Below are 20,334 nucleotides of genomic sequence, written 5' to 3'. Positions count from 1 at the left end.
TTATTGTTTGAGACAAGATCTCACTCTCTTATCCAGGCTTGTTCTTCTGGGCTCAAAGATGCTCTGCTTAAGCCTCCAGAGCAGCTGGATCTACGGACCTATGCTCCCACAGGTGATGTTAAGAGTTGATTAACTACAAAGATTCACAACTAAAAGAATTACAATTACAGTATGGTTGTCACAGTGAATTTTGCTCCTTTCAAAAATCATTGTTCAAACTTCATTCTCTCCAATGCTCATGCCTATTCCATACCCTATTGCACTGTTTTCTTTTTAATTCCTCCTCCTCCTCCTCACCCTCCTTCTCCTCCTCTCCCTCCCTTCTCTTCCTCTTCTTTTCCTCCAGATAGGGTTTCGATGTATAGCCCTGACTGTCTTAGAACTAGCTCTGTAGATCTCCAACTTACTGCCTCTGCTTTCCTACTGCTGAGACTAATAATGGTGAATGCCACTATACTGGCCAGACATCACAGAGAGGTCTCCTGCTTAAGTGTATTTCTGCAAAGTAGGCAGCGTTTCCATTCCCAGGTGTGTCTACTTGCCACTCAAAAGCGAATGCTTGTTAGACAAGTTCCCATTTTGAAAACTCATGTACAGGCATTGACAGGAAGGAGGGAAGAGAGTTGCAGGGTCAATAGGATGGCAGCACACTGATCAGTGTCTTTTTATCCAGGCTACCTGTATCTCATAATATATGGTACATACACAGGCGCACACACACACACATTTTCCCAAAAGTTACACAGAGCAGCAAATTTTGAGCTTTATTTTAAGGGACACACAGGATTGCGTAATAAGGAGTGGAATATAATAATGTTATTATTATAACATTCTGATGTTAGCTGAAAACTAAGTGGTGTTCTGAGCCGTGTAAATCATCAGAAGACAGGGTTTTGGTTTTGTCAGCCGAGCGCAGTGGAAGGCAAAATGAGTTCCGCCAAGAACAACTTTAAAAGAAGCAGCCACTGTTGACGAGACCGACTTTAGAAATCGCTTTCTGAAAGTCTGCATTGAAGGACTACGGAATCTCAGCAGCCAAATCAGGAGGATGGCTTACACCGTGCTGCTCATGAAACCCGCACAGGCACTTTGAATATGTTCTTTAAGAGTCTGTGTGCAAGCCGGGTGTGGTGGCGCACGCCTTTAATCCCAGCACTCGGGAGGCAGAGGCAGGCGGATTTCTGAGTTCGAGGCCAGCCTGGTCTACAGAGTGAGTTCAGGACAGCCAGGGCTATACAGAGAAACCCTGTCTCGAAAAACCAAAACCAAAAAAAAAAAAAAAAACTGAGTCTGTGTGCTTTTTAGAAAGATAAGTTGAAATACTAATTCCAAGCAGTTAATCTAACTTGAAAAGGTTCAGTGAGTTTCTATTTCTCATTAACAAGAACAGTAAATTCTGATTTAAAGTTTACATAAACCGGGCGAGGTGACGCACGCCTTTAATCCCAGAACTTGGGAGGCAGAGGCAGGTGGATTTCTGAGTTCGAGGCCAGCCTGGTTTACAGAGTGAGTGCCAGGACAGCCAGGGCTACACAGAGAAACCCTGTCTCGAAAAAAAAAAAAAAAACAAAAAACAAAAAAAACCAAAACAAAACAAAAAAAAAAAAAAGAAAAAACAAAAAACAACAAAAAAGTTTACATAAAAAAGTTTTTATCAACTACAAATGTACGAGAGACAGTAGTGTCCTGAAACCCCTCTTGGTGGTAGGCGGCAAATCTAGCCATCTGAGCTGTCAGTGATTTCCGCGTCTGTGCGGTAAAGGAGAGGTTTCCCGGCCAGTGCCTCAGTGGGTGGTTCCCCAGCTAGTGGCTCTGCTGGTCCCCACTGGTGAAAAAGTTCGCATCTCTTGGACCGCCTCTTCCTGGCGCTGACTTCACGCGTGCTCCTGCGCCTGCTCGCGGCGGAGACTGACCGGCTACGTTCCCGCCATATATTTAAGTTTCATTTCCAGCGGCCACTGAGAGAGAGTTCCCCTTTCCGCGGCCTTTCTTCGAAGTCGATTTATTCTTTCCGGGACCGAAGCGCGGCAGATATGGAAGATCCGCGTAGAAGGACGACGGCGCCGCGCGCTAAGAAGTCGTCCGCGAAGCGCGCCCCGACGCAGCCCAGCCGGACCCGGGCCCACGCGGAAAGCTGCGGCCCGCAAAGGGGGGCTCGATCGCGACGGGCGGAGCGTGACGGGGACACCACAGAGAAGCCACGTGCCCCAGCGCCCCGAGCGCGTCCAGGAAGGGCAACTGAGCTCACAGTTGACGATGCACAGCCCTCGGCCATGGACGCGGCAGGAGCCACCGCGCGGCCTGCCGTCCGGGTGCCCCAGCGGCAAGCCATCCTCGATCCGGAGCTGCCCGCCGTGCGGGAGCCCCAGCCGCCCGCGGATCCCGAGGCGCCGAAAGTCGTAAGGGGACCTAGCCACAGAAGGGGCGCGCGCTCCGCCGGGCAGCCCAGAGCGCCGCGAGGGTCCAGGAAGGAACCGGACAAGCTAAAGAAGGTGCTGGACAAATTGAGATTGAAACGCAAAGCTATCTCGGAGGCGGCCGAGACGGTGAATAAAGTCGTGGAACGCCTGCTGCGCAGAATGCAGAAACGGGAATCGGAGTTCAAAGGTGTGGAGCAGCTGAACACGGGCAGCTACTATGAACATGTGAAGGTGAGCGTCAAGATCTGCTGGAGGGGCTCCGGCCCCACTCCTCACCTGCCTCCTCAGCTGTTTGGGGTTCCCACACTCTTAGGCCCCCCCCCCCCCTTAGAACCCTCCAGTCGTCGTCGTCGTCGCCTTCTTCTTCTTCTTCTTCTTCTTCTTCTTCTTCTTCTTCTTCTTCTTCTTCTTCTTCTTCTTCTATTCATCCAGTTAACTCACAGCAAGCAATATTGATAGCTAGTTAGTTTCTCTTAACACACTTCGCTTTGGAGGGATGGGACAGGTGACCTTAAAGTAGCGGCAGGTGAGTCATCTTTATTAATCCTTCTCCAACTATAGCCTCTAGATTGAATCTAGTCCATCCCTGAGACTTTGGGACCGCCTGCAATTAGGGCAGAATTGTATACAACTAATTGGGAGAGGTGGCTGGGTACTCGAGTGAGGGTCCGTTGACATTGTCGCACCCCCTTTGAGCAAACGAACAAACGTCAATCTACAAGCCTACCTTTAAAGCTCTTTGGAGAGTAGGTCCGGCTGAGTTCCTGAAGATGGTGGTGATAGCTATTCTCTGCTAGTGAAATGAGCCAATTCAGGCCAAATTAAAGTATATTAAGGCAGGTTTATTAGAAAGCTGCTCTTGGGCAGGTTCACTGGTCCTAAGAAAAAGGCCAGGGTAGTCACCGTGGGGAGGGAGACAGAGGAAAGAGGGAAGAGAGAGAGAAAGAGTGTGCCCACGCAGGGAGAGAGAACGTACAAAGAGGCAGAGTTGGGGAGAGAAGGAGGAAGAGAGAGAAGAGAGAAGGAGGGGAGAAAGGGAGAGGGAGAAGGAAGGGAAGGAAGGAAGGAAGGAAGAGAGAGAGAGAGAGAGAGAGAGAGAGAGAGAGAGAGAGAGAGAGTACAAAATGTCCACATTATATAGAGAAGAGCTGCTTCTGGAGTAGGGGAAGCCCAGCCCCTTGGCTGAAAGGTTCAGGGCAGAGGCTAGCCACGCTCTGTAACAGGTAGGGACTGAGGGACCTGGGAGAACCTGGAGGCCAGGTCGGCTTTGGTTAAATATGCACCTGGATCTGAATCCAGACACCTCAGCCTTTTGTTGATAATAAATGAATAAAGGGCCTCGCAATTGTCTATGACTACTTTGCTGACATTGGGGTGCCATTATCAGGGAAAGGGTTCAAAACTGGAATGTTGACCAAGTCTGAGAAGAGCAGGCTGTTTAACTTGCTGTATAGGTTGTGGGACTATCTGGGGCTAGCCACTTTCGGAGCTGTTCTGGATTTGGGATGCTAATGCAGACTAATCGTATCTGAGTTAAACAGTCACTGTCTGGTTTTATTTTTTGTTTGTTTTTTTAACCTCTTCTGAACTGTACCTGTAATATTAAAATGAAATACCTTTTTAAGAGTGAAGACATAGAGCATAGCCAAAATTTTCAGAAGACAAAAACTAAGTTCTAGCAAGTGTAAACAATGTAAGGTCTCCAAAGTTAATACCAAGTGGGTGACTATTATGTTACACGGTTTGCCTGTCGGGTAGCGAATGAAGGATGCTGGGAGAACCTGGTGGCCAGGGCCACTTTGGCGTGTTAAATATGCACCTCAGCTGATTGTCCTGGGTCTGAATCTCAGTAGGTGGCAGTGTGTCCCAGAGGCTAATCCTGTGCAACACTAGTGAGAATTGTAAGAAATAAAGGAAAATGTAGTGGTTTCATTCAAATGATGTGGTAACCCATCCCAGCGGGGAGGCAGAGGCAGGTGAATCTTTGTGAGTTTGAGGCTAGTGTGGTCTACATAGAGAGAGTCCCAAGACAGCTATAGCTCTATCAAGACGCTGTTTCAAACCAAACCAAATAAAAGAATGAGCCATAACAACGTGCAACGTGAATGTGTTATAATAACTAGTGCACATACCCACTGCAGCACATCAAGCAAAAGAAACCGAATGAGTAAGATCGGCAAAGGGGCAAAAAACTATTATGCACAGATGACATAATTACGTATAAGCTATTAAAACGGCCAGTGAGCTAGCAAGTCTACTAGACACAAAACCAATAAACTAAAAAGAAAAACAATAAACTAAACCCAACTCTTTAAATGTGCTAGCAAGGGGATGCAAATGAGGTACAGATGGAGTAAAAACCAAATGGAGAGAGGAGAGAGAGCTCAGAAGTTAAGGATACTGGCTGCTCTTCCAGAGGACCAGGGTTCCGTTCCCAGCAACCGCATGGGAGTTCAAAACGATCTGTGACTCCAGTTCCAGGGATCCAACACTTCCTTCAGGTTTACACAGGCACCAGGCACATCCATGGCAAAACACTCACATAAATAAGATAAATGAGTAGTGTTTAAAAGCACAGCTCAGCCGGGCGTGGTGGCGCACGCCTTTAATCCCAGCACTTGGGAGGCAGAGGCAGGCGGATTTCTGAGTTCGAGGCCAGCCTGGACTACAAAGTGAGTTCCAGGACAGCCAGGGCTACACAGAGAAACCCTATCTCTAAAAACCAAAAGAAAAAAGAAAAAAGAAAAAAAAGCACAGCTCAAACTAATGAATGCTGTGTGGTATTTTTATTTACTTTATTCTACTCTGCTATTTTATTTTATTTTATGACAGCATCTCAAGTATCCCAGGCTGGCCTCTAACTCACTGTGTAGCCAAGGATGGCCCTCCCGACTTTACCTCTCTAGAGCTGGTATCATACCATCATCCTAACCAGTTTATACAGGTTCTCAGCATTGAACCCAGGACTTCATTCATGCTAAGCAAAATAGTCTACCAACTGAGCTCTCTGTGTTATTTAATATAGGAAAAGTATTTATTGTGATTGCTACGGTGATTGTTGAAAACTCGAAAAAGGATTTTTATTGTTGTTTCATTTTTAGACAGGATTTTACTGTGTAGCCCAGGCCAGCTTCTCAAACTTGTGATTCTCTTACTTCAGTCTTCCAAGGGCTCAGATTACAGGTGAGTGTTCCCATGCCAGCCTCAAAACCCATTTCTGTGACCACTGTGGCAGGCATGTGTATTTTGTGATACAAAAGGTAACATCACAAGGTTTTTAATTTTATTAAAGAAAATGTTTTTTGGTGACTTTTTTTTTTTTTTGAGATAGAGTCTCACTATGAAGCCACAGGTGAAAGAAATTCACTAAATAGACCAAGCTGCTGCCCTTGACTTAGAGAGCTCTACCTGTTTTTATCTCTAGAATTAGGGAATTAACCCCTATTCCTGGGATTTTGATATGTAAATTATGTATAAATTACATATATATATATTTCCCCCTGTGTTGGAACAGTATACCAAAGAAGCAGTCTAAGACTAGAGTTCTTTTTGTGGAAAACTTTTAGTTTATTTAAAAAATATTTACTTATATGTTATTTATGTGTATGTGTGAGTTTATAGGCACCCTATGTACAGGAACCCGTGCAGGCCAGAAGAGGATGTTGTGTCACCTGGCACTTTAGTTACAGGTGGCTGTGAGCTGCCTGATAGGGTGCTGGGAACCAACTTTGAGTTTAAGCCCAGCCTGGGCTATGTGGTGCATTTCAGGCCAGCCTGGTCTACAAAGCAAGACCCGGTCTTAAAACAAATAAAATGTATGTGATTGCTTGGTTTAAAACAAGAAAAATTGAGGGCCTCTACAAGCTACAACCAGTAATGCGGTACATAGTACCAGGAACTTCCTGTCCTCAGGTGTTCTGGTCCTGTTCTGAAAAGGAATTCATACTGGGAATCCTGGTTTTCACTGTGGAGTGTCAAGTGAACATTTCAGGGGGGAGGGCGCGAAAGCGGTTATTTAGAACTGTTTCAATGATTTTTTGCTATCTATTCCTTAGATTTCTGCTCCTAATGAATTTGATGTTATGTTTAAACTGGAAGTCCCCAGAATTGAGCTACAAGAATATTATGAAACAGGTGCTTTCTATCTTGTGAAATTCAAAAGAATTCCACGAGGAAATCCGCTGAGTCATTTCTTAGAAGGGGAAGTATTATCAGCTACCAAGATGCTGTCAAAGTTTAGGAAAATCATTAAAGAAGAAGTTAAAGAAATCAAAGGTGAGATGTGGGGGTTTGAGTCTTGCAGATCTGGTGCTGCTCTGCTGATTTCCTCTGACCCCATCCCCCCATATCTCTCCATGGCTCTCCCCAACTTCTCTCTCCCCTTTCTGTGGGTGCTCCCAGAAGTCTTTCCTTGGAGCAGTCTACTGCCACCTCCCAAAGCTTCCTGAACTGACCGCACGAATTATCCTGGGGCTGTCTCCACTTGGGCATCTACAGCTCCTGCTATCTGTCTGTCTGCCCATCCATCCGTCTTTTGAAACTGGATCTCACTATGGAACCATGGCTGACCTATGTACTGGTTACTGTGTCGACTAGCCTTGAACGTAACAGAAATCTGCCTGTCTGCCTCCTGAATGAAATGGTACAGCGGCACCCATGCTGAACTTCATTTCGGTCCAGTCTTTCCTCAACATTAACCATTTTATAGGATGGACCTGGTGGGGTCGGATCTAAAGCATCTGCTTGCCCTCCTTGGTGAGGAGGCTCAGTGCCCTTCCCAGTTCTATTGACTTGAGACTATTCGTGTGGCTGTTTACTTAGAGATATTATGTTGCCCACGTTGGACCTGTAAATGTATTGGGGGTGATACTAGGGGTTGAACTCACGATCTTGTGCAATATTGAGCAAGCACTACCCCTGAGACCCTATTTGAACCTCTGTAATTGCTCTTACTTGCACTGTTTCTCGATACTCACTGCCTCTGTGCTGGACTGTAGCTACTCTCATCCCGGCCACTATGCGGCAACTTTGGCTGGCTTTTCTCCAAAGTACCATTTAAAATTCTAAGTGAAAATGTAATTACTCCTGTAGTGACAATTTTTGAATTTTGGGTTCTTAACAAAAAAAATACAGAAATAAGAATGTGTTTTTGTTTTTGTCCCAGGTATTGGGGATACGGGGCTGCTTAGGACAGTCCGAAGCAACCTACTCTGATTTGCCTCGTGCTCTAGCAGAGGCATGGTTTTGCTAGCTACAGTTAGTTTCTGCGATTATGTGATGTTGGGAATTCTGGGAGCTTTTCAGAGGGTATAAAAATGCCAGAGTCCCATGGGAGTGGTTGTTCAAGGTGGGGCTGGTTGTGGTTTGTTAGTAGTTGTGTTCAAAGAAGAAACAAAACGAAATTAGATTTAGGGATCTCCCTCTCCTCTCCTTTTCTCCCCTCCCCTCCCTTCCCCTCTCCTCTCCTCCCCTTTCCCTCTCCTCTCCTCTCCTCTCCTCTCCTCTCCTCTCCTCTCCTCTCCTCTCCTCTCCTCTCCTCTCCTCTCCTCTCCTCTCCTCTCCTCTCCTCTCCTCTCCTCCCCTTTCCCTCTCCTCTCCTCTCCTCTCCTCTCCTCTCCTCTCCTCTCCTCTCCTCTCCTCTCCTCTCCTCTCCTCTCCTCTCCTCTCCTCTCCTCTCCTCTCCTCCCCTTTCCCTCTCCTCTCCTCTCCTCTCCTCTCCTCTCCTCTCCTCTCCTCTCCTCTCCTCTCCTCTCCTCTCCTCTCCTCTCCTCTCCTCTCCTCTCCTCTCCTCTCCTCTCCTCTCCTCTCCTCTCCTCTCCTCTCCTCTCCTCTCCTCTCCTCTCCTCTCCTCTCCTCTCCTCTCCTCTCCTCTCCTCCCCTTTCCCTCTCCTCTCCTCTCCTCTCCTCTCCTCTCCTCTCCTCTCCTCTCCTCCCCTTTCCCTCTCCTCTCCTCTCCTCTCCTCTCCTCTCCTCTCCTCTCCTCCCCTCTCCTCTCCTCTCCTCTCCTCTCCTCTCCTCTCCTCTCCTCCCCTTTCCCTCTCCTCTCCTCTCCTCTCCTCTCCTGTCCTCTCCTCCCCTCTCCTGTCCTCTCCTCCCCTCTCCTCCCCTCTCCTCTCCTCTCCTCTCCTCTCCTCTCCTCTCCTCTCCTCCCCTTTCCCTCTCCTCTCCTCTCCTCTCTCCTCTCCTCTCCTCTCCTCTCCTCTCCTCTCCTCTCCTCTCCTCTCCTCTCCTCTCCTCTCCTCTCCTCTCCTTTCCTCTCCTCCCCTCCCCTTCCCCTCTCCTCTCCCCTCTCCTCTCCTTCTTTCTCTCCTTCTTTCTCTCCTACCTAGTGATATGGGGTGAAATGTGGGAATAAAAGATGGGAAAAAGGAGAACCCACAAAGTAGCAAAGACCAGCTACACCCTCCCAAACCCAAAGTCTTTAGGAGTGCTTCCACAGATTCTAGATAGACTCTTGACAGCTCTCCAGATAGTAACTTAGTTACATGGTAAAACACTGTTTCCTGGGGTGTAGTTCTATATTGCAGCTAATGTTAATTAGGGCTTAGGGTATAGATTTTAAATTATGGTTCTGTTACTTTCTCGTATTTCCAGAGAAAATGGATCAACCCTTTCTTTGCTTCACTGTGTGTAAACAGATATAGATGTCAGTGTGGAGAAGGAAAAACCAGGAAGCCCCGCTGTAACACTTCTTATCAGGAACCCTGAAGAAATCTCTGTGGATATAATTCTGGCTTTGGAGTCGAAAGGCAGCTGGCCTATTAGTACCAAAGAAGGACTACCTATTCAAGGCTGGCTGGGCACAAAAGTGAGGACCAATCTAAGACGAGAGCCGTTTTATCTCGTACCCAAGAATGCAAAAGATGGAAATAGTTTTCAAGGTTTGTTAAATGTAAAGGTTAACGGGAAGGGTGGAAATGGCTCAGTAGTGTCATGTGTGTGCAAAGACAGTAAAAGATGAGCAGTCCTGTGAGGTGCTGGCATTTTGAGAGCCATCAGGCTAAACAGACTACAACGTGAGTGTGGCTAGCTCAGACTGAGAAATGTGTGGTAGTCTCACTTGAGAAGGGCGCAGGCAGAGGCAGAAGGAACGGGGGTTTCAGGTCATCTCTGCTCCATAGTGAGTTTCAGGCCAAGCTGGGTGACATGAGACCCTGTCTCAGAATAACTCCCAAGCCATGGCAACAATAATGACTCCACTTTCATATGTCTACAAGTCTCTGCATCTAACGTTTGCTTCTTTGTAAGTGAAGACAGTGCTGCCTTGGACCCAGTCCATTGTGGTTCTGAAGCCTTGGACCCAGTCCACTGTGGTTCTGAGTTCCGGGCTTCCCCTGGACCAGCTGTGTGATCTTGTGCTTGTTTTAAAGCCTCTTGTGTAGTCGCTCATCTGTGCACAGCAAAGCCACTTGAAAGATTGTGGAGCGGTTTAACCATTGGGGAAGCAAAGATAACAAAAATAATGTGACACAATATCCCTAATATTATATATTTGAAATTATGTCTGATCTTCGCTAAGAATATTAAGTTCTGATCTCTGTCTTTCCCCATTTAAGCCTACTGTTGCTGTCTGATATTTACTTTAGTAATTACTTTGTCTATTCGTTCATTGCTTTTGGTCTGTCTTTTTCTTTTTTCTTTCTTTCTTTTTTTTTTTTTTTGGTTTTTCGAGACAAGGTTTCTCTGTATAGCCCTGGCTGTCCTGGAACTCACTTTGTAGACAAGACTGGCTTCAAACTCAGAAATCCGCCTACCTCTGCCTCCCAAGTGCTGGGATTAAAGGCGTGCGCCACCACTGCCCAGTGGTCTGTCTTTTTCTTAAACTTCTTCAGGATATTTTAGTCTAGGATCTAGACTTATATATCGTGTTGTTTACATGTGGCTGCATTTAGTGAGACAACTTTCTGTTTTTCTTTCTGAAATTAAGGAGAGACCTGGCGCCTCTCTTTCTCTCACACTGAAAAGTACATTTTGAATAATCACGGGATAGAGAAAACATGCTGTGAATCTTCCGGAGTAAAATGCTGCAGGTAATGTCCTTAATGGCCAGCTACCCAGATACCATTTAATGCTTCCTTGGCACTATAGCTCGGTGTGGGGATGATTATTCCTGGGCTGGGATGGGAGAAGGGTGTTTTGGGGGTGGATGATTTTGGGTAGAGATCAAGAGGGAGGAAGGGGAGAAGGCAGAGGAGGAATATATATTCCTGGGATCTCCCTCTATAGTCCAGGCTGGTCTTGAACTCTGTAGCCAGTATCAACCTTGAACTCATTGTGATCTTCCAGCCTCAGCCTCCCAAGTGATGGGACTAGAGGCATGCGCACTACACCTGGCTGATTGAGTATTGTCATAAAAGGCGAAGAGACCAAAGAATGACTCTTACCGGATAGTGGTGACTGCTATGGGATGAATAGCAGTGTGCTATTAGGAACTGACTGGCCACACTTGAAATACACTGGGTCATTTTTCTTGCTAGAATGTACACCATTAAGAAGTGACAATGGAGGCCGGGCGTGGTGGCGCACGCCTTTAATCCCAGCACTTGGGAGGCAGAGGCAGGCGGATTTCTGAGTTCGAGGCCAGTCTGGGCTACAGAGTGAGTCCCAGGACAGCCACGACTACACAGAGAAACCCTGTCTCGAAAAACCAAAAAAAAAAAAAAAAAAAAAGAAGTGACAATGGGGGCCTGGAGAGATGGCTCAGTGGTTAAGAGCACTGACTGTTCTTCCGAAGATCCTGAGTTCAAATCCTAGCAACCACATGGTAGTTCACAGCTATCCATAATGAGATCTGATGCCCTCTTCTGGGGTGTCTGAAGACAGCTACAGTGTACTTACATATAATAATAATAATAAAAATCTTTAAAAAAAAAGGAAGTGACACTGATCCAAGTATGGTAGTATACACTTTATTCCTAGCACTTGAGAGGTAGAGCAGAGTTAGGAGCGAAAGGCCAGTCCCTGCTACATGATGAGTTTATGGCCAACCTGAGCTAATGAGACACTGCCTTAAAAAATTGGAAGTAAAGAAGAAAGTATGTTTAAAAAAGAAAAAGAGACAGACAAGGTGGCGCACATCTTTAATTCCAGCACTTGTTCTTGGGAAACAGGGACAGGTGGATCTCTTGTGTCCCAGGAAAGCCAGGGTTACATAGAGAGACCCTGTCTCAAAAGAGACAGTTGTAAGTAAAAATGAGTATCTTCTTTCTTATTTAACAGGAAAGAATGTTTAAAATTAATGAAATACCTTTTGGAACAGTTGAAAAAAGAGTTTCGAGAGCTGGATGCATTCTGTTCCTACCATGTGAAAACTGCCATCTTTCACATGTGGACCCAGGACCCGCAGGACAGTCAGTGGGACCCCAGGAACCTAAACTCCTGCTTTGATAAGTTTTTAGCATTCTTTCTTGAGTGCCTCAGGACAGAGAAACTGGAACATTATTTTATTCCAAAGTTCAATCTATTCTCTCAAGAACTAATTGACCCAAAAAGTAAAGAATTTCTGTCGAAGAAAATTGAATATGAAAGAAATAATGGGTTTCCAATTTTTGACAAGCTTTGAAACTGTATTTGTGTTATATGTTATAATGTGTTTTTGTGGGTTTTTAGGTCAGAGGTGGATTGATGCCAGATGTCTTCTTCAGTCATGCTTCACTTTTGGGGGTGGTGGGAAGAGTGGTGATTTCAAGACATGGTTTCTCTGTGTAGTCCTGGCTGTCTTGTAACTCCCTCTGTAGACCAGGCTGGTCTTGAACAAAGAGGTCTGCCTGCTTCTGCCATTGGAATGCAGGGATTAAAGGCCTATGCCACCATTACGTGGCACACTTCACTTTTTTGAGAGAGGGTCTGTCTCTGAATCTGGAGCTCAAGGAGGTGTCCGGGCTGATTAGCCAGTGAACTCCTGGGATTCAGCTACCTCTGCTGCCCCAACCCTGGGATGACAGATGGGCATCACCTATACAGCTTTTACATTGTTGCTAGCGGTCTCAACTCAAGTCCTCACGCTTGCAAAGCAAGTACTATAGTGACTGAGCCATCTTCCCAGTCTGACATTGCCTTCTGAAATCAAATTGGGTTAAAGTGACTTAACTCACTTGCCTGTAGTTTTCTTTGTTTGGGTTTTACTGCTATGAACAGACACCATGACCAAGGCAACTTTTATAAGGGCCAGCATTTCATTGGGGCTGGTTTATAGGTTCGGAGATTTAGTCTTTTGTCATCATAGCAGGAAGCATGGCAGCATCCAGGAGGGCATAGCACTGCAGAAGTAGCTGATAGGTCTACATCTTCATCCAAAGGAAGCCGGGAGCAAACTGTCACCCACATGGCCAGGAGGAGAGTCTTACAAGCCCACCTCTACGGCGGTGACACACTTCCTCCCAACAGTGTTACACCTACTCCGATAAAGCCACGAGTCCTCATAGTGCCACATCCTGGGTGGAGGGTATTCAAACCACCACAGAAGTGGAGGCAGAAAATAGTCCAGTGTGATCCTTGGCTATATTTTTAGTTCAGGGATAGCCTGGGGTACACGAAACCTGCTTAAAACAAAGTACAAAGAGGCGATTCAATCATTAGCAGCACTTATTGCTCTTCCAGAGGGCCTGGGTTGGTTCCCAGCATCCAGTGGTAGGCACAACTGTAACTCCGGTTCCAGGGAGTCTAGTTTGACCACGACACACACACACACACACACACACACACACACACACACACACACACACTGACACACACACTGACACTATTTTTTAAGAGCACAAAAAGAAAATGAAACTATAATCTGACCCCATAATATGATAAGTGTGCTGGCACTTCCTTATAATCCTGGCACTTGAGAAGCTGAGATGTGATGGTTGCCATGAATGCAAGGCCAGCCTGGGCTATAAAATACAATCTTGTCTAAAAAACAACCACCAAGAGCCGACAGCAGTCCCTAGGAGTCACTGTGAATCCCTATGAGTTTGGCCTGGGTCTGCTCACCTGTCCTGACTCAAAAAGGTACATTTTCTTTTTCTTTTTTTCCTCTTTAGGATTGTCAGAACTTACAGAGGATTTTTTTGGTATGTTGTGCTTCTTGACGCTTTCATGAAATCTGCCCCCCCCCCCAACTCCTTGACACACACCCCATATGGCTAGTGTGTCTATGAAATGGCTGATGTTCTCTATGAGTACAAAATAAGAACCCCCAAAATGTGATTAAAATAATTCAAAAAAAAAAAAAAAAAGCTGGGTGGCACGCCTTTAATCCCAGCACTTGGGAGGCAGAGGCAGGAGGATTTCTGAATTCGAGGCCACCCTGGTCTACAAAATGAGTTCCAGGATAGCCAAAGCTACACAGAGAAACCCTGTCTCGAAAAGAAAAAAAAAAATTCAGACTAAAATGGATATAATTATTTAATACTCAGTTTCTCATAATTCACTCACACATAAAGAGTATAACAAAAATGAAATACTAAAGATAAAAACAAAGACCTTGCCGTATTAGAAAGGGAAAACAAATAAAAACTTTCCCCAGTGAGACTCATTAAGAGCTTAATGAGTATACTTCTCACCTAGTAGAATCCGCAGAAGGTTGTGAGAGATCGTATTGGAAATGGTTGATTTAGAATTTGTTCAAACACAAGAAATGCACTGCCTGCTCCTCTGTCCTAAGGTAGAAGGGAGGATTGTGTGCTCCGTCAGCTCTCCCTCAGGTACTTTATCATGTGTGCAGGAGCATGTAATTTCTTTTTTTTTTTATTCTATACGTGTTTTTACAAAAGCAATGGTACCTAGTGCAGCGAGATGGGTGTGGGACAGAGGATACTCTGTCTGCATCTAAGCAGCTTTCCCCAGGGGCAGCTGATGCTCATTGCCTCTTTTTGAGTACTTTGTTGCATATGTTGTTGCAGGAGCCTTTTCCAGTGTTCTGTAGCTGTTCCCTGAGTAACAAATAATGTCTGCCATGTGTGTTGTCTTCACTTTTTTAAAGTATCTCTCAATAAATAAGATTTAAATGTTTTAATGTAGTTGAATGTATCAGTCTTAGAGTTTGTGCCTTGTTCTTAACATCTACTGGGTTTAAACATCAGAGAAAGAGTGTCAACATGAGGAGAGTTCTGAGGTCAATTAACAAGTAGAATGCCAGACATCAGTGTCCCCTGCGCCCCCCTAAACCCCCCCCCCGGGAAAAAATCTAAGCTCCATTTAACATTTTCAAATGTGTCTTCCTCCCTGAAATGGTACAGAAAGCCCTGGATTCAGTTCCCAGCATCTAAATAAAGTAAAAAAAGAAATCACAGGCCTTGAATTCCATCTCCTCTTGACCCAGCCTCATCAACGTTTGTGTGCTGCCACACTGGGCTTGCATTGGTCTTGTGAGTTCAACTCATGCTTAGATTTTGTTTTGTTTTGTTTTGTTTTAAAGATTTATTTATTATATGTAAGTACACTGTAGCTGTCCTCAGACACTCCAGAAGAGGGCGCCAGATCTCGTTACGGATGGTTGTTAGCCACCATGTGGTTGCTGGGATTTGAACTCTGGACCTTTGGAAGAACAGTCGGGTGCTCTTACCCTCTGAGCCATCTCACCAGCCCCATGCTTAGATTTTGGATAACTATTTCCTTATTGTTCTGTCTGCTTTTAGAAGCAGACTTTAAGGGACACTTTATTGAGATATACCCACCACAGTTTTATCCATTTGAAATGTTCAGTGGTGAACTTGGGTCCTCTGCAAGAACAGCCAGTGTTGTTGTTCTTCTTCTTCTTCTCATACAGCTTTTAATAGTTTTACTTCAGCCGGAAGATGTAGTCAGAAAATAAGTTACAGGAACAGACAAGAACAAAACAAGAAAACAGAACTTAAAAGCGCTTCAGGCTGCCAACATAAAACATGACAGAGGCCACCTAGCTATGTCCCCAACTCCTGAGAGAGGAGAGTCACTGTCACTGTTGTGGACCCCTTCACCACTCCCACCCTCTAATCTCAGCCCTGCAGGTGGGTGCAAAGGGATTTCAGAGGCGGAGAGGAGAGAGGGAATGAGAATACTCTGTAAACTTGGAACAAAGTGAAGGATTGAAGCAAGGGAGCTCCTGCAGCCCTCGCCCTGCTGGGGGGAGGCCAGCCCTCTTCACCCTGCCCCTCCCCCAAGAACGTAGGGGACACACTCAGCTGAGCCTCAGCCACATGGCCCGTTTCACAGCTCTGCCCTCATCCCTTAACCAGGACAGGGCTTCCCTGCCCACAGTGGGAAATGCAGCCTAGAAACAGGGAGCCCTAAGAGGGTCTTAGGGTTCCCGAGTGTCAGGAGCTGAGCCAGCCAAACAGCTACGGGCTGGAGGTTGTTGAGCAGCTTGTAGGGGACACGCTATGTTTCGAGGGAAACGCTAGTAGGTCTGAACAGGGGATTCACAAGAAGCAGTCAGGGGTACACTAGGCAGACGCCCGGCAGGCAGAAGTGAGTGTGGATGTTTCCGGTGAAGGGCAGCTTTGCCGTGGACCACTGAACCACGGCAATCAAGGAGACCTCAAGACCTCCGGAGTCAGGAAGCGTGGTTGCTCCCCAAGAGGTAGCAAGGCCCGGGGCCGTGAGTAAGAAGGGGACTGCAGCCTCGAAACAACCCCCCCCCACACACCTTCCCCCCTACCCCACCCCAGAGGCTCAGCATCCTGGTTGCCAGTGCCCTGGCAGCCCTCCTCTGGCGCTGACCGAGGCCAGGACGGCCAGGGCAGTCGCCAACTCGCCAACTCGATCCAGGCTCCTTGGAATGCCAAGTCCATGCCCTCCCAACCTCCAGACTCACGTCGCCCGGGCAGCGGCAGCGCAGAACCCGCAGGAAATGAACTGTCTCCCCTAGGTACAGATAGATGGTCACGTTGGGCAGCACCCCCCCCCCCCCGGGCAGTGGCACCGCCAGGAAATATGTCGACTACTCACTCACATTGGGCCTCCATTGGGTGGGGAGGGCGACACGGCCCGAGACGGGGGTGGGGGTCGGGGTGGCGGGGAGCCACGGGACCAGCAGTAGCTCTGGATGACCGAGACTCCGGTTCAGGCAGTGTCTTTTTTTTTTTTTTTTTGGATATTTTATGTATTTACATTTCAAAAGGTATCCCATTTCCCGTCCCCTCTGGAACCCCCCTCTCCCATACCCCCTCTCCCACCCACCCACTCCCAACTCCCAGCCAGTGTTCTTAATCATTGAGCAATCCTTTCCCAACAAGTATACTGACTACGAAGCCAACTTCCTAGCTCCAATGTTTTGTCAATTCATCTTCAACGTAATGGTTCGGGGTTTGGGGGTTTTCCCCCCTTTTTTCTGCTATGAACCTGGAACCCCACAGATGCTGGCCAAGCGCTTTGCCACTTTAAAAAGCATTTTGTTTTTAAAGGAAGGTTATTGGAGTTCCGATTGTTCCCATACCATCTCAGTACTTGGATGCATGTTCTATAAGACTAAATGATAGAAGCTACCCAGTGACTGGAATGTACAGTTGTCACTCTCAGAGAAACAAGTCACTGTCACTACACTCAGCTTTTAATGGTTGTATACAATAAGACCACTTAACTGCAATTTTGTTTTCCATGATTTCTGATACAGTCAACCATGGTCCAAAAACATAAAGTGGAAAACTCAAAAAAAAAAAAAAAGTATGTTTCAAGTTGCATTTTGTTCTGTGTGGCTTGCTAGAGTCTTGTACCATCCTATGCTACCCACAGTGACCTGCTCACACCTCACTAGGGCAAGCATCATCCCTTTGTCCACCATATCCATGCTGAATATGCTACCCTAAACTTACAGAATGGCGCCCTTAAAATTCTTAGATTCTGCCAGGCAGTGGTGGCGCACGCCTTTAATCCCAGCACTCGGGAGGCAGAGGCAGGTGGATTTCTGAGTTCGAGGCCAGCCTGGTCTACAGAGTGAGTTCCAGGACAGCCAGGGATACACAGAGAAACCCTGTCTCAAAAAACAAAACAAAACAAAAAAAACAAAAAATTTTTTTAGATTCCTTGTGTACTAGTGTTTTGCCTTAATGTATGTATGCATACATGCCTATGAAGGTCACGTGAGGGTGTCAATTTCCCTGGAACTGGAATTACAGGTGGTTGGGCTGCTATGTCAGTGCTGGGAATTGAACCTGAGTCCTCTGCAAGAGCAACAAGTGCTCCAAAGCACTGACCATCTCTCCAGCTCCCACAATTGCACGTTAGTCATTGCAGTCCTTGTGTTAAGCCTTGGTGTTGCTTCGTAATGGCTCCAACATGCAATAGTACCAGCATTACTGACCTGTGTCTGCCAAAGAGAAAGGTAGCAATGCTTTTAAACAAGTGAAATGGGGGCTGGAGAGGTGGCTTGATGGCTAAAGTACTGGCTGATCGTCCAGAGGACTCTGGTTCAAGTCTTTGCACCCACAATGGTCTGTAACTCCAGCCCTAGGTGTATAAATCCAGTCTCAAGGGATCTGACCCTCTTTTGGCTTCCATGTACCCTGTACACATGGGATATACAAATTATATATATATATATATATATATATATATATATATATGCAGGCTAAACATCCATTCACATAAAAATAATTTAAGTGAAATGATTTCAATAAGGAAAACTAATATCCACACACTTCTAACATTTTACAGTAACAAGGGATCTGTGGAATTATGAAGAAAGGGAAAAATGTGCTAGTTTTGCTACAATGATTCAACTGTGCATAAGTGCTCAGTTAAAATGGAAGAGGTTTTGCCGGGTGTGTTGGCGCACAACTTTAATCCCAACACTTGGGAGGCAGAGGCAGGCGGATTTCTGAGTTCGAGGCCAACCTGGTCTACAAAGAGAGTTCCAGGACAGCCAGGGCTATACAGAGAAACCCTGTCTCAAAAAACCAAAAACAAAAAAACCAAACAAAAAAAAAAGACGGAAAAGGTTTTAAATTTGTTGGTGGGGAAACATCAACAGAAAACATATTTCATTGGAAATGTGTGTCCCATTAAGTAGTCAGGCCCTAAGAACACTGCAGCAAGGGGGCCCTGAAACAAGTCTTTCTGAGCCATTTACTGCAGGGATGACTACAGCTTGAACAGGTTTGGATGGGAAACACATTCCTGGAGAGGCTATGTCTACAGAGAATCTGCAGTCGTATTTCCAGCAGAATTTAAGATGATGAAGAGGAGCTGAAGAGATGGCTCAGTGGTTAAGAGCACTGACTGCTCTTCCAAAGGTCCTGAGTTCAAATCCCAGCAACCTCATGGTGGCTCACAACCATCTGATGACCTCTTCTGGTGTGTCTGAAGGCAGTTACAGTGTACTCATATAAATAAATAAATAAATCTTTAAAAAAAATGATAAAGCTGGTGATGCAGCTCATTAAGCACCTGTCTAGAACATGGGAAGCCCCAGCTTTGATCCTTGCACCACTGCAACCCATCCTCCAAATAGGCATGGTACCTCCAGCAGCTGTGAGGCTGTGTAAGATGATGGCTCAGCAGATAAAGGTGCTTGCTGTGTCAGTCTGGTGACCCAAGTTCAATCCCTAGAGCCCACATAAATGTGAAAGGAGAGAACCGACTGTATTTCTACCATGTGTGGAGTGGTATGCATGCATGACATACACATGCAGACTATAGTAAATTTTAAAAACCCTGAAAACAAAAACCAAACCAAAAAATAAAAAAGGGTTAAGGGGGGTGGTTCAGGGGTAAGATTTCTGGCTATGAAAGCAAGAGGATCTAACTTCAAATACTCACTACTTACACAGAAGCTGGCCTTGACTGTAACCTGTGTTGGAGGTGGAGACAGGTGTGTCCCAGGAACTTACTGAGCAGTCAGTCTAGCCAAAATGATGAACTTCAGGGTTACTGAGACACCCTATTTCAAAAAACAAGGTAGGGGGCTGGAAAGATGGCTCAGCAGTTTAGAGTACTGGCTGCTCTTTCAGAGGACCGGGGTTCAATAGGCAGCTCACAACTGTAACTCCAGTTCCAGGGGACCTGACATCCTCACACGGACATATATACAGGCAAAACACCAATGCACATTAAATAAATGAATAAATAAAAGAGAGTGATAGAGGATAATTCCCAATGTCCTCCTTTAGCCTTCACAGGCACATGCACCTGAATATACATGTGCACCAACACTGCATACCATAAATCTTGACTGTGCCTCTCATTTACTTTTTCTGTTGCTATGATAAAATATTTGGAGTTTATTTTGCCTCATAGTTGCAAGGGTATAGTTCATCATGGCAGGACTTCCTTGCAGGTATATGAAGCAGCTGGTCACGCTGTATTTGCAGTTAAGAGACAGAGCATCAATGTTCACGTTCAGCTAGATTCCTCTTCATGCAATCCAGGACCCAAGCCCACAGAATACTGCTGTCCTCCTGTAAGGCTGGTCTCTTACCTCAATAAACCCAACTAATTCCTCACAGACCTGGTCAAGAGACTAACCAATCTAATTAATCTGGCACAGTTGTAACTGGAGGCTTGCCTCCTAGTGATTCCAGATTCTGTCAAGCGAACAACACTAACCACCAGTCATGTAACTTTATCACAGACATGTACATATAGGAACAACACACATTTGGTTCAGAACTATCCAGTTTTAGGCATCTTCTGGGGGTCTTTGAATATACTCCTCTTACATAAGGGAGTGTAACTGCTACAGTTCAAAGTGCACCAAAAGGGAAAGACATTTGAATTGACAGGAATGTGAGTGGTGGTGCATGCATGCCTGTATCTCAGCACTCAAGGAGGGAAAGGCAGGATACATGATGCCCTGTCTTGAAAACCTCAGCCCCAAAATTTCTCTTTTAAAGTAAAAAGTATTATAGATAAAACCTTTTAGCACTACAATCTTAACTAATATCCATAAAAAATTTCAACAAGGTTAAAAACTACTGTTTTATTAAAGAAAGTATAAAACATTGAATTC

The 20,334-nt window shown here is 45.8% G+C and overlaps 1 protein-coding gene across 1 annotated transcript; it reads left to right on the top strand.

Moving 5' to 3' along the window:
• The first annotated feature begins 1,987 nt into the window (after nucleotides 1–1,987).
• Nucleotides 1,988–12,209, top strand: Cgas (cyclic GMP-AMP synthase). The gene is made up of 5 exons (XM_021173372.3): nucleotides 1,988–2,651; nucleotides 6,476–6,695; nucleotides 9,059–9,301; nucleotides 10,348–10,450; nucleotides 11,640–12,209. Exons 1-5 carry the CDS (start codon nucleotides 2,034–2,036, stop codon nucleotides 11,980–11,982), a joined length of 1,527 nt encoding a protein of 508 aa, XP_021029031.1. The 5' UTR covers nucleotides 1,988–2,033; the 3' UTR covers nucleotides 11,983–12,209.
• Nucleotides 12,210–20,334: the final 8,125 nt, after the last annotated feature.

Source organism: Mus caroli, unplaced genomic scaffold, assembly GCF_978045245.1.
Source record: "Mus caroli unplaced genomic scaffold, Mus_caroli_1 scaffold_11, whole genome shotgun sequence".
Taxonomy (NCBI): domain Eukaryota; kingdom Metazoa; phylum Chordata; class Mammalia; order Rodentia; family Muridae; genus Mus; species Mus caroli.
The sequence above is the reverse complement of the archived record's forward strand: the minus strand, read 5'-3'. Positions and strand labels throughout refer to the sequence as shown.